This window comes from Polyodon spathula, chromosome 22, assembly GCF_017654505.1.
Source record: "Polyodon spathula isolate WHYD16114869_AA chromosome 22, ASM1765450v1, whole genome shotgun sequence".
Lineage (NCBI taxonomy): Eukaryota > Metazoa > Chordata > Actinopteri > Acipenseriformes > Polyodontidae > Polyodon > Polyodon spathula.
In genome coordinates this window covers 17,146,223-17,164,587 of record NC_054555.1, presented here as the reverse complement: position 1 = coordinate 17,164,587, position 18,365 = coordinate 17,146,223, and the positions used below count along the sequence as shown (strand labels likewise).

Below are 18,365 nucleotides of genomic sequence, written 5' to 3'. Positions count from 1 at the left end.
CGCTGTTACAAAACCTGTACAAACGCAGCTTTGAAATATAAATTTTCCCAGGCAATGCAGAGTGCTCAGGATGTACATAATGTTAGACCTTTACAGTTGCAAAGGATTTGCAGTTTTCTTATGGTGCATTGCTGGACACTATTCAGGAAAAAAAAAAAAGTGTGATTGAAAAATCCTGGGAGCATGGTCATATTGAGCTCAGTATAATAAGTGTCCCTCCCTCTGTTTGCCCATCATTAACCAATGATACAGTACATCTTTACAGTACGGAACAGTACAAAGAATGGCAACAATAATACATTATGAGAATGACTCATTTTCTCGCAGGATGAGTTTAGACAGAATTAAATTAAATTGGGACAGAACGTGCCAGCTGATGAGGAGCAAGTTTGTAAATGGGTTGTAGCTCACAATGTACTGAGGCTGAGGGACACTGGTGGCAGTGACAGGCGGACTTATAGGCAACTTTTGCCATAAGTTTTTAAAGATATAATTTTTTTTCCATTTAAAATGTAATATTTAGTGAATGGGAACCGATTTACAGCTGTGTACTTGACATTGCATTCTATTCAGTGTTTTATGTATTCTGATTGTCTATTGAATAAAGTTTTAAAGCTAGTTTTCAGTGCTTTTTTAAGTTAGTAAAGGGGACAAATTATGGTGTGGGATCTAAGTATCTGCCATTGAGCCAATTAAAATAGGACTCATCAATACACTGGCATAAAATGTGACTCATTTATTTAATCTTTGGTACATATCTACATTCAAATTACTTTTAGGCTGATAAAGATGAAGGAAATATTGATCAAGATATAGCTAGCTTGAAATAACATGCTTTAGTTATAAGCAGAAATGCGGTCAGCAAAACACACCTTGGAGTATAACAAAATAGTTTCTATGTTTGCTTTGACTGTAGGATTAAATGAGAATGTTTAACATGTATTCTAAGAATATTTAAGTAAAGACATTGTCGTGTATATATTTATGTTTTTACATCTAAGGTTATATCACAACGTGGTTTCCTCACAAATTAAAGAACTTAGTCACTATAGTTCACCAATTATGCTATAAACTACAGCAATACATTACTCCAATAGTAATTCACAGTTCTGGCAATTTTAATTGATTAAATCATGAATGTTTACTCTCTGTAAAAGTACACCTTGTATCCAACAAAAAAAAGACAATTTAAGAAATAACGATTTTCAACTAGTTTTATTATGTAGCACACATGGATAAGCGAAGACAACAAATAATAGATATTCTAAATCTAATAGCTATAGGCAACACTTGATAGGTTAAGAATTATATATTTACCCTTGTGGAGCTTGAAGAAAGGTTTTAAGAGCAGAAATGTCTCAATTTTGCAAGTCCAGTTGTAAAAAAGAGTCCATTAATGTGCAAAACTTGATTTAAGAGTCCTGGAGTTTCATTGCAAATTGTTAGATTTCCAAGAACAAAGTTGTTCTTTTAAAATCCCACATAGAAAGTCAATTGCAGTTAATCCTCTTCAAAGATATTGTCTTTTGGTTGCAGTTCATTTCAAAGTAGTTCCAATGCAGATTGAAGTTCTTAAGTTGAAGAAGGTTTTCCCGAACAAGGCGTCTTCTGTAGCTTCCAGATATATAGATGATTCCTCAAAGAATAGGTCCAAAATAGATCTTGAATGGCTGGAAAAATCAAGACCCCCAAATCATTCGATTTCCAGTCTTTAAAACTGACATGAGATGGGTGTTCTGAGACACCAGCCAATCATTTGGGATTGACCCAAAATGTAACCTCATTGGCAGTTGTCCTTAGAAAAAGGTGTGTCCATAAGGCTGTCCATCAAATATCTTTTTAAAAGGTAACTTAAGAAAACTTTTAAAACTCTAGAAAACTTTAGAAAACTCCACGGTGCTCCTTCCTATCTCTATAAAACCTTCATATTCATGTTGCCCACAAAAAGATGAATAACTCCATACCTTATTATATGACTACTCAGAGCCTGAGTAATACAAATTATATTTAGTTATAAAGTACTATTTGTTCATTTTAAATTGTAACTTATTCTTTACAGATTTAACCATGTATGTGCCAAATGTCATTGTAAGGCACAAAACAAATATGTTCAATCCTTAATATCATACCGACAGTTATCAAAATAGTTTGACAGACAGCAATCATCACAATGTGTATAGTGTTTGGTGTTGTTAGTTTAAGAAATTTATAAACAAAATGTTAGTGTCAATCTTGTATTTAGAAAGTTTTAGGAAAACTGTATATTCATCTAAACATTTTAAAGGTTTGCTGACTGGCACCAATTCAAAGATATTCCCTAATACTCTTAGTTACCCATAAATTTCAATAGACATTTTAATACATGGGCCAGAGAGAGCCACTTTATCAGAGTCTGACCATTTAGAAAAACAGACACACTTTCTTGGGCCACTTGGCCTGGCATCCTTATCTAATCAACACAATCTTGTTAATTTCTTCCTGGCCCTGGCTAGCAGATCTCCAGACTGCTTCTTAGTTTCTTTTGAAGCTTGCATTTTAAATTGGATGAGGGGAGATGAGAGAAAGAATGCAGGATTAACTCTGCACATACAAGAAAAATCTAGAATTATATTAGAATACATACATTTCCTCACAAATCCGTCACTTCTATGAACAATTGTACACGCCACAAGGCTTAAATTTTAACGTTGGATGTTTTTGGGAGTAAGAGATCAATGCACATTATGTACACATACCTCAATTTGACAATATTGAAGTATTGTACAGGTTAGGCAAGTGTTTCAACGGTTTAAAATTGTTAACTTTTATAAAGGTGAAATTAGATGTTTAAATGTGTGAGGTGAATTATAATGTTGCCGGACTTTAATTATTATTTTACCAGAAGTTTGAAAACAGATATTTAAAACTGTTTACATGTTAATTTTTTGTAATACAAATTTTTGAAATTATTTTCAATACACAATATTCACAAAAAACTTACCACTACAGTTTGCTAGGAGGTCTATATTTTGGTAAGGGAAACCCTTTATTCCATGAAGCCTACAGTAATTGCCCCTGTCGTCATGGTAACTGTGCTGGGTCTGAATGCCCTTCTACAGCTTTCGGAAGTAAGCAGCGCTGCTCTGGACACTGAAAGCTCTTCCACAGGTTTCAGAAGTCAGCTTGCATGCTCTTGACACTGAACCTTAGGTTACAAGATTTGTAATACAATCAAAGTCATAGACATCAAATCTTTCAACATCCTTTTGATGGGGGTATATGATTTTTTTGGTAAGGGAAACCCTTTATTCCATGAAGCCTACAGTAATTGCCCCTGTCGTCATGGTAACTGTGCTGGGTCTGAATGCCCTTCTACAGCTTTCGGAAGTAAGCAGCGCTGCTCTGGACACTGAAAGCTCTTCCACAGGGTTTCACCATGAGTCAGCTGCTCTGCTCTTGACACTGAAAGCTAAAGTGGTCCTGATTATTAGCCATTTTTATATAGTTTCATAGAAGACTACCATCTGTCCAAGCTGGTACAAGATACAAGACGGGGGGTTTGTGAACTACGCATCAGCTTGGAGTCACTTAGGAAGCTAACGTCCTCATTCATCACCTGAAGGATGGGGCATCAAGGGGTTTAAGTTACCTGGCATTTCAGGGTGCACACAATGAATTTTTGTAGGTGATGGGGGGATTTGAAACCGCATACGTAAATATAATGTTAGTGTTGTTCTCGTTGTATACGTCAATTAGGAAACACATTGGAATACATAGCCGCATTTGCCACGTGAAGCCGTTTTTTCAGGGTTACTAGTTTAGAAATTGTCATGTGATTATACGAAAAACACACCAAAAAATACATAGAAATAACATCCCTCAGGAAGCACAACCGCAACCTTTGTCAATTAAATGAATTTAAATGTTAGGTTATTTTAAAGCTTCATATATTTCTAGCTGGTGTGTCTACATTAAAAGCAAAGCAGTACCCGGACACCCCACCCACCTACCTTCAAGATAGCAGATCGACCCCCCACCACAAAACATCACTCCATTATGAACTCCCACTACTTTATTGGGAATCTATCCCCCAAGCCCCAAAAGCCCCCGGCCCCTCCGCCCCCCACAATTCGACACTGTAAATTCGGACAGGCCCTTTATGGTGACTACATCAACCTACCACTCACGGCCCCCAACCATTCTGTGTCCAGCATACACCATATTAACCATTCCCTTTCCCCCCACCTTGCGCAACAAACTCCCCAACTTCGATTGTCAAGTAACATCCCCCCCGACAGCACTGACACGGACCTTGACACATCCAATAAACCCGCAGAGTTTAACAACAGACACAGTGTCAGAAACCAAATAATTATGCGGCGCGACACCATACCACTGGTGACTGGAAGCTAGAACCACCACAACGTCCAAACAGTCACCAGTACACGATTTTTTACACCCAAACAAAATCACCAAAAGACCGACTTTTTTAGAAAACAGATATTTAAAAATACATGTTAGGTTTTTTAATGCTTCATATATTTCCACTGCATCTCTACAAAAAAAGCAAATCCCTATATTCACAACGGCCGTTCTCAAGGTAGTTCACAGTAGAAGTTTATTATTACTACACCATAAAGGTTTGCCAGAACATCTACTTTGCATGTGAAAGCAACCTTGTGTCAAGTTTTCCGCAAATATTCACCTTAAGTATGCAGCAAACTTACCACTACAGTTTGCTAGGAGGTCTATATTTTGGTAAGGGAAACCCTTTATTCCATGAAGCCTACAGTAATTGCCCCTGTCGTCATGGTAACTGTGCTGGGTCTGAATGCCCTTCTACAGCTTTCGGAAGTAAGCAGCGCTGCTCTGGACACTGAAAGCTCTTCCACAGGTTTCAGAAGTCAGCTGCTCTGCTCTTGACACTGAAAGCTAAAGTGGTCTGATTATTATGTTTTTTATATAGTTTCATAGAAGACTACCATCATAAAGCACTTTACAAGATACAAGACTAGGGTGTGTGTAATGCATCAGTTGCAGAGCCACTTACAACAACGTCTCATCCGAAAGATGGAACACAAGGAGGTTAAGTGACTTGCTCAGGGTCACACAATGAGTCAGTGGCTGAGCTGGGATCTGAACCGCAGACCTCCTGGTTACAAGTCTGTTTCTTTAACCATTGGACCACATAGCCTCAATCTGTCCAGCTGGTACTGTTAGAAATGCTGAAATTGTAAAAGCTTATCTTTGAATTCCTCAGGAAGCTAACGACTCTTTGAAATTGAATGAATATTATCCATATTTAATGACCAAGCATTTAAAAATGCCAATCATGTATTTTTGTTGATATTGAAAAGATACAGAAAAGAGTTAATAAAATAATACTTTAAAAGACATCTCACAACAATGAGCATATTTATTGTGAGTTTAATATTCTGTGTATTGATAATTTATTAATTGAACTGTGCTTCGGCAAAAAAGTCCCAACGTGCATTGTACAGTACTACATAACTGCACGGTAAAAAAAATCCAATCAGCATGCAGCATCCAAACATTCTGTTTTATAAATAATTATAGCTGGAGATTCATAGCTCTGACTGTGCTGGTCCCTGGTGTATTGTAACTTCACAGATTATTAATTCACACAAATCAACTTCTGCTTTAATTATCAATTAAAAAAATTAAAACAATTTTTTCCCCCTCTTGGTAATTCGTGTTATGAAAAGTAAACTAGAACCATTCTTAAAACTCCAATTTTAAAATAACTTTGCTCAAAGAAACATGCTCTAAATAAAGGCAAGTCTATGGTTATTCTTACTTTTATAGTGATTTTTTTTTTTTTATATGCTTATTTTTCAGTCAGCTGTACTATTTATTGTGTGGTCCACAGAGATTTAAAAAAAAAAAAAAAAATCACATAGTCCGCGAACAAAAAAGTTTTAGAACCAGTGTCTTAGATGTTAAATTCAGTACTGGGACTCTCAGATAGAGGCTAACAACTGTGCTAAATTGTATAGAGACCACCAAACTCCTTTCACTTGTGATTTGAGCAGCTGGATTAAAGATGCAAATAGCAGTGCTGGTCAACTGGCCTGCTGTACTGCAAACTAGAAAGAAATGCAGATTGAAAGTACATATTTAGACCTGGAATGTATAGGGCCATTGGTGCCAGTTTTGGCCAGGAACCTGATTTAATATCATACTGTAGAAGCCCGTAGAGTATATTAAACGCAAGGCCTACATGGTGGGACGAGGGTAATGTGAGACATTGCATTAGTTCTATGACGGCGCAATATGAGCACATTGAGAGATACAACTGGAAGAATGGTTCCATATGGTAGAATGGTTTTCATATATTTACCTGACGTATGCGTCAGTGGTGGCGTTTACCACTGTAATTTCGCATAGTAAATGAGCAGTGTTCCCATGTTTATATTAAACGCGGTACCATATAAGTACCAGACAATGTGTTATTCAAAGCCATTGCATCCCCATTGCTGGTAATGATGTGGTGTGATAATGATTCTATCTGGGTTTCTACAGGTTAATACCATCATAGTATTCCCATAGTAAACATTTTCCTTCATAATACATAATTATGGGAAAATCTACTGAAATTACCCAAAATATGACAAACATGTGACTGTGACCACTGCACCCCCTCAAATCCATCGACATTGAATCTACCAAAGAATCAAAGCCCATCTTGCTGCAGACGGTTTTCAAATGGCTCATTTTTAACTGTATGTTGATCTCATTAGAGAGCTCATTGAAAAGAGCCTATTTGATGCAGCTGGGAATGCCAATGGGTGCTAGGGTGGTCTTAATATTGATGATGACTGTATGTTGCTGTCAAGCTAATCAGTAGTGTGAAATGTAGCCTTTATCCTGAGGTGGCAATTAAAGAGTACAGTGCAAATGATGAACATTGCCAGAATCTGCACAAACCTCACATTATTAATAACTCAAGCATACACTGCAAGAAAATCCACAACAGAGATAGCTGAAGAAATCAATTGCAGGTGTCCGTGGTGGACAAATGCTGGTAATTTACAGATTACTAAAACTGGCTCTTACACACAAACAGGACCACTGGCAACGGAATGACAAATAACTGTAGACTCCTCACTGCAGTGAATATAGAAATTATTAATTAACTGCTTTTGTTGACCTCCCCAAACATAACTTATTACTTTGATATACACCTGACTCACTATTAATCTTACTTGCACCATGCCTGCTGCAGATTGTAACACTGTAATAGGGATACGAAAAAATAATGCAAGGGTGCTACCAGGATTTCAATACAAATATTACAATGGAATTATGCTGTAACAAGGAATCTTTACGATACTCAAACGTGGTGCAACAAATATATTGTGGCTTAATATTTTCTATATTACTTTAAACTCACACAGCAGCTTTCACAAATACCGTTTAGCACTACTCTTGGACTACCTTGTCTAAGGTAATATTACATAGTTCAAGATTACTGTTGAATGTGAAACCAGCTGTTCTGTTTTATTTTTTTATACCTGCTCTAGTGCAGTGAAGAGAGAGATGTGTTATGAAAGTCAATCAGATTCAGAAGAATACAATTTTTTTTTTTTTTTAATATAAAAAATATTATCTATACCAGATTCTGCAGAGTTGTCGCTAAGGCAAAATTGAGGGTGGGGGCGGAGGTAGATGTATTTCTACACTATGTTACATTGTTTTAGAGAGGTCATGGCAGACCCAAGACCAGGCATCGCAAAGGGGGTCCCAGTTTGAGAAGTGCTACTCTAGAGTCAACGTAATCAGAAAGCAAACCTTGCTGAAACATGTTTTATATCATGTATCTTTATAGGGATACAAGATTACGTTTAAATATGTATATTGTCCTTAATATAAACAAGGATCAAGTTCAGGCACTTAAAACTGTTTTAAAATACTTCCTACACTGTGTTGTGAATTTCCAGTGTGCTGTGCTTTGAATTGGAAATGCAAACATACCACAAGATTTAAAGCAGATCTGGAGTGCAACCAGACTAAGGCCATAAGCTTGTAGGACCAAGTAATTTGTCTGCGATTAGCAAGACAAGCCGTGGCATCTTTCTGGCAGCTTTCACCTTAATAAATCACACAGTAACAGCACATGTGCAGGTTATCATGGCACCACTGCAGACTAGTCTGGTATTCAGAGACCTGGAAAACAATATACCACTCCTTATGGGGCTACTGCGTCTGTAATGGACCCTGCAATTTCCCCTCAAAGAACACAAATATGTACTGGTCCATTATTCTCCATATAATCAGAACCTACAGTATATTTGAACCAATTACCTTCTAGAACACCTGCATCCACCTGTAAGATAAACCACTTTAATAAAAGAGGGGTACTTTTGTTCAATCCAATTGTTTGTGTTTATTAGATTTGCATTGTATCATTTAATTAATTATACATTTAATAAAACTGTTCAAATCCATTAGCATTTCCTGGCTTTGTTTAAAGTGTTGGGTGGCTGTCTCCAGTCATGATGGGAGACAGGTATATCAATCACCTTTTCTTTCAGTGCTATAAATGCTGGCAGCAGACTCAATGACCCAGCTGTCATAGCCTACTGAGATTAAGGGGGCAATAATCAAAATACACTCCAGTACAGTTTTGCTTTTCTAATAGTCTCTGTCAAGTAGCAGCAGCTGCTTTGACTTGCTCCCCTTGTTGTTTTAAGGAAGCATATCGTAGATTTCAGAAGCACTTGTTGATCTTTCATTGATTGAAAAGCTGTGGTCTTGAAAACTAATGTGAATCCCATCGCTAATGGCAAATATAATGCAGACTGGTGTTGTCTAGCGGTGTGTGTTTAATTCCTAGAGAATAACATCTAACAGACCTAAGACTGAGGAGGTTGGGAAGAGAAACAAAGAGAGAAACACAATACTACAACACTGCAATTTGTTAATGGGGAGGGTTATGATGGAAAATCATGTTGCCTTGTAGAAAGAAAGCGATAGTTCCTTAACCCTGAAATGCCCAAGCATTTTTGAAAGAGAAAAGCTACTTAACTTATTTAACTAGATTCTGCTTCTTGTACAAAACATCATTTGCTTTCTCTGTCCAGTAGCAAATAACTACTATTTCTGGCTTGTGATTTTGGAATAAAAAAATAGGAGGTGGCTAAGCATTGTATCATTTATTGTATAATAATGCACAGTTCTGACATCAAAAAGCCTCAAGTCACTGTTGCGATGTGGGTCAGTACCATACTCCAAAAACAAATTTGATCAAGCGTTTGCAGTTCCATACTTATTAAAGCAACTCTATACCGTGAACATGATGAGGTCATTCAAAACTGGAATAAATGATTTAAAATATGGTCCGCAATTCAAATATTAATTAAAATTCTGCTTTCTTTGTTCCCCGTGTAAATCCAGGAACCATGTTTTTGTTTTATTTTAATACAGCTCTAGTCAAACGTTTAGCATCACTTTCCATTAAGTACACGGAAAACAACAAAACGATATGTAATTCAATATGTTAACGTAACGCTATTCAGCAAGTTTCATTCAACTTTATGAACAAAAAAAAAATTATAGCGGGGGATGCAAATTTTTTGGCCATAGCTTGTCAGTCTTCTCCAACAGATCATGTCATTTGAAAGAAAAAGAGCTGCAATTCTAGTAAATTGTCGCAATGAGTCCCTTGGATGAGATTATTATTATATCAAGTTGCTCTTTCCTAGGACATCTATATGCAAATTCTGTACCTCTATACTAAACACTGAATTCCCAATGCGTTGTAGTCTTAGCTAGTCCATGTTTCATTATGTTTAATTAGCCACATGTTCATAGCATTATGTTTGTGGAAGCCTAAATGACAGTCACTGCTATACAATGGGAATAATAACGCAGTAGCTCAAATGTCATGCCTTAAACTGTGTGGATTAATCTGGCAGTGGTCTACAGTTTGGAGGGCAAAAGGCCTTTTATCCAGAATATTTTAAGCACATCCTTGAGTCTGAATTTTAGTTGTGTGTTTAAAGGTCTATTTGCCTAGTGCCTGTTAGCATGTCCCTGCTTTATTACTGCACACTTAACTCATTCCTCTGCTTTCACTGGCACAGGCAGCAGTTATTATTTTAGAGGGGTCAACGACTATTCCATGCATTCCGACTGATCTGCATGTTTTTCATTATTTGTGACACACTTCTGTGCACAGCGAGAAAGCGCTGAATTGCAGGGATCTGTGTGAAGGTGTCCCACACAGTATCTATGATAAAATGATCTTGTAAATTGAGTATACTGTCATTCTGAGCTATATTAGAGCTGGAATCATGCATACCTTCTGTTGCTGCAAGTAGGTAGGGCGTGTCTCACAGAAAGATGTGGTTGCAAGCAGGTTTCAGGGAGTGTGGTTTAAACAAACTGGACTGTCAGTCAGCTTTGATCCCTGATAGCGCAGAGAACGATAAACTATAGAAGCCTTTAGTAACCTCATATTTTAATCTTTAACATAACATGATAGAACAGACTTTTATATATTTTATTAGTTGTAATATTCTAAAAACGACAGCAGCACACGACTGGAAAAAAACTGAAAGGCTACAATACATGGAGTTAAGGTATTTCTGAGGTCTAAGGAGCTTGTTTGCTAAATATTAATTGCAGACCCTTTGCCGACTTGTTACAGGTTATGTAACTTTATTTTTATTAAAGGGCAAAACTGCACCATTGTATATTTACTGGATAATTTTGAAGTAAACCAGGCTTTTCTCATGCTGATAGCACGTATGTTCAGTTCTGTACCTTGATTAACCACGTTTGATTTACCATGCTTTACCACAGTCCCATTGATCCTCTGTGGCTTGCCTGTGCTTCACTATACATTTACCGTGCTTTTTTTATCACGGTGTGTCTGCTCGCAGTACAGCCATGGCTCCAGCAGCTCAGGAGCTGCTGGTGAAAAGCTGATCATACACAGGATCTCTTGGGGTATTTCAAAAGTGCTGCCCTGTGGAGGCCTGCCTGCATAGAAAGTGCCAATTCTGACATTTCCCTCACAAATGTTTAGATGTCTTCAAATGCATCATACTTTTAAAAGTTCAAGTTAAACAATAACAGAGCAAAACACATCTGGCTCGCTGACATTGTGACGAATGCGTGACAATGTTAGTAAGCAGTTTAAACCAAGGTCCAGGGAAGGGCCAGCCAGCTAGAGTATTATCTTCTAGAAACACCAGAGCAGGCCTTATAAACAAAGATATTAATGATATTACTTTCCAGACCAGCTTACACGAACAGAACCCATTATGTTTGCAAACAATGTGCAATCCCCAGGGTAAACAGTCAAGCCCAGTCGAAAAAGTGCAGCATGAACTCTGCCCTTTTTCTTCTCTTTTAATTTGTCTTTGTCTTTCTCCTATTACCTTAATCCCTGCCATACTGATTTGCTTTGTCTTGTCTGAAACTTTTCTACAGAATGGTGTTAAGGAAACCTTAAAACAAATCTAAGGAACATGTTATTACACAACAAACAAGAAAGGCAGGGGTGTACAAAACTCCTCTTTTGTGTGAATGTCTTCTGTTTGAGGTGTAGGCTGTGCTTGGATCTGTGTAGTCAGAGAAAGATGGGTTCTGACCTGCTTGTCTGTATGTTCCCAGATAAGGAAGGTCACGTTGGGAGTCGGAGATGCAGAGGAGCTAGAGCTCAAAGCACCTGCTGTCAACACATCCACAGCCCCTTTACTGAACAGTTCTAGCAGAGCTGTGGTTTCCAGGTAAGCCTCTGTAGGATACTGTTTGCCACCTTTTAGGTCCATTAGGTCTGAGGGTTTGTTTCGAAGCGATCTGTGGGCCAGTATCCACTTTAAGAAAATAATACACAGCCCCATACTAAGCAAGCAGAGTAAAAGAGGAATAAGGCAGACCTTGTCAGAAAGGAAGCACTTGGACACTTGTTTTCTCTCCACGTACTTGCAGCAGCTCTTGGAGAACACTCCCGGGGAGTTTATCTTGCCACTTTGAACGTGGGATCTGGTCCACGCTTCCATGTCTCCTGGGGCAAAACGAGACCAGGAGAATCTGCACAGGAGCAGGTGCCCTGAACTCCACCACTTTAGCCATTATCCTGCTTCACATCCAGAAACAAAAAACAAGGTAAAATAGAAGCATGTCCGTCCGCATTCAGTTTTTGGGCTTCCCCACGAGACTCCCATTCAACTTCATTAAAACAAAACACTTCCTGTTATATTATGTTTCATGCTGCTGAGAGCTCCGAAATAGAAACCTTTTCCTTCAGTATCCTTGCTATTAATCAAAAATGACGGGGTTAAAAACGTAACTTCTGTTAAATGTGCAATACCAATAGCATATCTTCCAAAGCAGTAGCTGGAGTTTATCAACGTCATAGCGGAGACAACTGTATTCCCTGGGTGCAGCTTTTGCTTCTCACTTATCTGCCACATGAAGTGTTAACAGAAAGCAGTCCTGTGAAGCAGCGCACAAATTGGAGCCTCTCAGATTCCTCTGTTCCTACCACTGCTGACACACCACTCCAAGGCATGCATCATCAAATTAGAGCGAATCCTATGGACTCAAGTGTCACAGATGCGAATATGTCTTTTCAACAAGGAGGGATGAGTAATCGATTATAGTAATTCCAAAGAGACTCCAGCTAGTGGGCTGGCAGCTCTGACCTTGGCTTTGGGGAATGGGTCTCTGGGGAGCAGCAATCAGAACTGATGTACCAGCAGGGAAGAGCAAGCACAGTTTATGCTCATGCTGATCAAATTTCAGTTGACCATAGCAGATTAGGCACAGAGAACAAGATGAAACCTGCCGTGCCAAGGCTGTTCCTTTGATTGTTTGACCTAGTAAGTTCCAGCTGATTAGTATGATTTAAGAGGAAGTGGTTTTGATGCTCCTGTTATTAAGTTTCCTTCAATGGGTGACTACAGGGCCCTTAGGATACCATTTGGGTGTGGATGTAGAAACCAGGACGCACACAGCTGAGGATGCAATTTGCAAGCCCCGCCCCACAAGAGTTGACTTGGTGGTCCGTAGTTTCAGCAGTGGAATGGATTAGCTGAAACATTTGTCTGCTTCTAATACCTTAAAATGACGTTCTTGAGACGGGTATATCATCCTTAAGCCTGGATTTATCTGGAAGGATCAATTACTGTTTATTTCATTCCTATTCCTTGCTAATACTATATTTAGCAGAATATGTACTTACAATGTGTTTATTAATGTATGTTAGTGTTGTAAATCTATTGCTTGTGGATTGTCTTTATAGTACACAATTTATTATCAACCCCAGCCAACACAAATGTCTCTCCTATACTGTATTCTAGGGGCAATATTAACGTTAATACAATACTAATTGAAATGTATTTGTTTTCTGTCTCAGTTACTGAAATACATTTCTGGGCAACAGCCTCGTAGTCTGCACATATATATCTACCCTGGCTGTGTTCAGAAACAGGCCGTGAGGTACTAAATCAGTCTATCGATAGCAAATGCTGTGCTACTCAAATGGCAGGAATCAATAGAATTGATCTGGGGGAAGGTTTACAACCAGGCCTGACTACACCTACTGTCTAATAAAATCAAAACTGCATTTGTCATACAGTAAAAAAAGGATGAGTTGTGCACAGCCTCTGGCAGCAGCAAAGGGATCTCCAGTGTCTAGCTGGCTTCCACAGATACAAAACCAACAGGGACTCTGAGACCACACACTGAAAGAACAACATGCTGAAAACTGACATACCCCAATGGCACTGAACACGATGTTCAGGAGCAGTTATTGATGGAAAGGGCCAGGTCCATGAACGGCTAATCTAAACACCAGCTGCTCCTCATAGCAACTTTCCATACTTTTAAAGCACCTGAGGCAGAAGTACAGTCAAACGCACAGCATTCTGGTGTTTGTGATCCAATTATATTGCAGTGTGATAATATATTCTGATGCAGTTAATGTTTTGTACATACTATAATGTAATAGATTGGCAGTTTTTTCAATACAAATTGCTCTATAATTCATTTTTTTAAAACTTATTCACAATCATATTTTGCAGAAAACTTGAAGGATTGAAATCCAGCTTGGTCACTTTCCACGGGTGTTTCCTCTGGCTTGTGTTATGAAGGTGAAGTGAGGTTCGTGGGAGGGCTCTAGAGGCGACGAGTGAGATTCAGCTCTAAAGAGAAGGCAGAATCAGCAGGGATAATACATACCACTGGGGAACTGGAGAAGGTGTTTAAAGCCCTGCTTCAGCCTGAGCAAGCCACAGTTAAGCTGTATTTATACACTAGAAAACCACATGAACGAGACAGACGCAGTGACCTTGTACACATCGTGTGGGTGTCTCCACCAGTGGTGGTGTGGAAACTGTGGACTGTGTTCCGATCATCCATCACTATAGGCTGTCACCATCCACTGAACAAATCCGTATTACTATGGAAAATGAAAATCGGATACTTATTTCCAAAATGATTTCCTATATGGACATGGAAGATTGTATTTAATTGTGATTTGGTTGTAGTTCAGATATGAAAACAAAGAAAACACTTGTGTGATGTTGAGGTGCCACAGTAATACATGGATATGATACAATAATACAAGGTTTGCCTTCATGGTAAATTCCCCATATGCTCCTAAACAACATTTCTTTAAAAATGTATTTAAGTTTTCATTTTCTTTTATAAAGCACTTTCTTACAACCACATGGGGGGAAAAAAAGCTAAAAATTGATTTAGAAAAATTACATTTGTGAACACCTTGAAAGGGAAGCAAGACTAGGCTGTCATCACTCCTGTTACACTCAAGCTGAGCACAAATCCGACTGATTACTGCCTGAACTCCACACTTATCATTTTGATCCCTTCCAGAGAGGGCATCAGTGCAGTGTGACTGGTCTGAGCAGCTCAATGACACACACATGAATCGTAAGCATCAACATCACTAATGTAGGCTGGGGTCAGTGGTGACACTGATCAAAGCCATGTGGATTAGACTAAAGCAGCTGTTAGTTAATGCACAGCTATTAAGACGTTTCAGGGTACAGAGTTAGGTGGGTCACTATGTAAACAATGATAGTCTGTTTGGCAACTGAACTGCAGTTAAAGTCCCTTGTCATCAGTGTTTGTATTACAGCTCAGGATATAATGGTTTAAACATTTAAACAGTAATGAAAATAAGAATTCTAAACCATGTGGTATTTTACTAATCGTTTAACCAAAAATGGCCTATTTTATCTTGTATTAATTTTTCAAAAGGTTTCATTAGATATAGTACCTCTTGACACATTGGAAACCACTATACCAAATATGGGAAATGTCAATGTTTGAAAGAAAAATATGAAGATGACTAAAAAACGCTAACGCAAGTCTGCTTTTTTAATGACAATGTGTCCAATTGTTTACACAGAAGGTATAAATGTTTAATTTCTTAAACATAGATTTACAGCCTTAATTACAAAGTCAGTACACATACACACAGAACAAAGACATCTAGTCTTTACGAGTAATCAGATCCACAAATCCTGAATAAGGCTGTCACCTTTAAACGCTCTGTTTACTAGTAACAAACAATTTGAAAAATCCATAAACCATAATCTAATACTAAGACAGTCCATCACTTGAGTGTTGGGCCCAATTTGATGACAGGGCAAACCTCTAACGCAAGGGAAAAACACATTTGCCTAAAGTCAACCTTTTTATTTTTTAATAAGACACTTTTCATGGTTCCTGGTTGCAACTCTCATTGGTCAGGGTGACTTACCTGCACTACTGTTGCTCACTATCATACAGATCACATTCAACCGGGTGAAATTGCCTGTGCTATTGTCACACATTACCCTACAGCTCACATTGGTCAGGGTGAATTGCCTATGCTATTGTCCTTCACTATTATACAGTTAACATTTGTCAAGGTGAACTGCATGACAGACAGGCATCTCTCAGTATACTTCCAACACCCTCAGGAACCGAAGTGTGAGTTCATTATAAGCACCATAACGGCATCAAATTGTACACTGATTCTGGACGTTTTTTTTTTTTTTTTTTTTTTTTTTAAACTTACTGCTCTGGATGCTGATAGTAGTCTTCATAGTTTCTTTGCCTAAAAGGTTCTCCACTTCGCAGGTGTAATCCCCTCCGTCAGCTACCTTCACACTGCTGATCTGGAGCCGAGAATTCTTTCTGGTCAAAGCAAACAAAACAAGGGGTGAGAGTACAATAACAATACACTCTTACATTCAAACTCTCATTTTATAATACTCTCTTGCATTCAAATTCTTTCATTTTAAAATACTCAAATTTGAATTTTCATTTTAAAAAATACTCTTACTTTCAAACTCTGACATTAAATTACTCTTACATTCAAACTCCATAATTTTAAAAGACTCTTACATTTAAACTCCTTCATTTTTAAATACTCTTACCTCCAAACTATTTCATTGTAAAATACTCTTACATTCAAACTCCTTCATTTTACAATATTCTTACATTCAAATGCTTTAATTTTAAAATACTCTTTTACAGTGCAGAGAAAGTCTGTGAACCCCAATGATTTAATTATGGAAATTCCGTAGTTTTACCATGATAGCCTTCTTCAATCAAAATTTTTCTTCAATATCCAACAGGGTTTATATTAACCAATTCCATGTCTTTTGAAACAAAATTATGTATGAATTAGGCAAACAAAAAACTGAAATGCTGAAAGATTCAGGGTATGTGAAAAAGTAAGTGAAGCCCTGGTTTTATCAGCTTAATTAAGGGGATAATTAGAATCAGGTATTTAAATAATTAGGTAGATCTTCAGGGGTGAGTCTGGGAGGCCCCATCCTATATAAAGATCAGAAACTTTGTGAGTTTGGTCTTCACCATACAGGTGTGTGGAAACACATCATGCCACGATCAAAAGACATCTCTGAAGACCTCAGAAAAACAGTTATTGATACTCATCAGTCTAGAAAGGGTTACAAAAACATTTCTAAGGATTTGGGGCTCCACCAATCCACTGTCAGACAAATAAAAGTTCAAGACCACAGTCAGTCTACCCAGGAGCGGTCGTCCTACCAAAATCTCTCCAAGAAATAAATGGAAAATCATCAAGGAAGTCACAAAGAACCGCAGAGTAACATCCAAGTATCTGCAGGCTACTCTCGCCTTAGCTAATTTAAGTGTTCATGATTCAACTATCAGAAAAAAGACTGAACAAGAATGGTGTTCATGGAAGGATAGCCAGGAGAAAACCACTGCTCTCCTAAAAAGAAAAATGTTTTCTGGACAGACGAGTCAAAGGTAGAACTTTTTGGCCACAATGAGAAACGTTATGTTTGGTGAAAACCAAACACTGCGTTCGTACAGAAGAACCTCATCCCATCCGTCAAGCATGGTGGTAAGAGTGTGATGGTTTAGGGCTGCTTTGCTGCCTCAGGACCCGGATGGCTTGCCATCATTGACACAAACATGAATTCTGCATTGTATCAGAAGATTCTAGAGGAGAATGTCAGTTACCTCCTCACCCTCCCCTGTCACAGTGAAGGTGTCTGCATATGTAGATGATGTGAATGTGTTTGTGTGCAAGGACGGAGACATCAAGGCACTACAGCAGAGCCTGCACACATTCCAGAGAGCATCTATGGCAAGAGTTAACTGGGCAAAGTGTGACACCTTCCTGTCAGGCAGTTTGCGTGATTGCACACCAACTGTCCTGCGTGAGGCAATGAAATGGGACAGGACAGGTATAAAAGTGCTGGGTGTGTTTTACGGAGTGGAAACCTATGTGCAGAAAAACTGGGAGGGCCTGGTGGACAGGGTGAGGGAGCGGCTGCAGAGATGGGGGGGACTGCTGGCCCAGCTGTCCTTTAGGGGAAGGGTCCTGGTGATCAATAATCTGGTGGCCTCCATGCTGTGGCACAGGCTGTTCTGTCTGGACCCTCCCCACGGTATGGTGAAAGAGATCCAGAGAATACTGCTGGAGTTCTTCTGGAGCGGCAGGCATTGGTTGCGGCCAGCAGTCCTGTATCTCCCCACTGATGAAGGGGGGCAGGGGCTGGTCAGCATTGTCAGCAGGGTAGCAGCCTTCAGACTGCAGGCAGTTCGGAGGCTCCTGTACGCTGGGGAGGAAGCTCATTGGAACATAAGAACATAAGAAAGTTTACAAACGAGAGGAGGCCATTCGGCCCATCTTGCTCGTTTGGTTGTTAGTAGCTTTTTGATCCTAGAATCTCACCAAGCAGCTTCTTGAAGGATCCCATGGTGTCGGCTTCAACAACATTACTGGGGAGTTGATTCCAGACCCTCGCAATTCTCTGTGTAAAAAAGTGCCTCCTATTTTCTGTTCTGAATGTCCCTTTGTCTAATCTCCATTTGTGACCCCTGGTCCTTGTTTCTTTTTTCAG

General features: G+C 38.7%; 1 protein-coding gene across 2 annotated transcripts in view; it reads right to left on the bottom strand.

Annotated features, from left to right (window-relative positions):
• Positions 1 to 18,365, bottom strand: part of LOC121297251 (pro-neuregulin-2, membrane-bound isoform-like) — a 178,714-nt gene that overhangs the window by 106,858 nt on the left and 53,491 nt on the right. For both annotated transcript variants that reach the window (XM_041223435.1, XM_041223436.1), the window contains exon 3: positions 16,040 to 16,158. In XM_041223435.1, the coding sequence (XP_041079369.1) occupies positions 16,040 to 16,158 (119 nt within the window). The remainder of the gene's footprint in view (positions 1 to 16,039; positions 16,159 to 18,365) is intronic.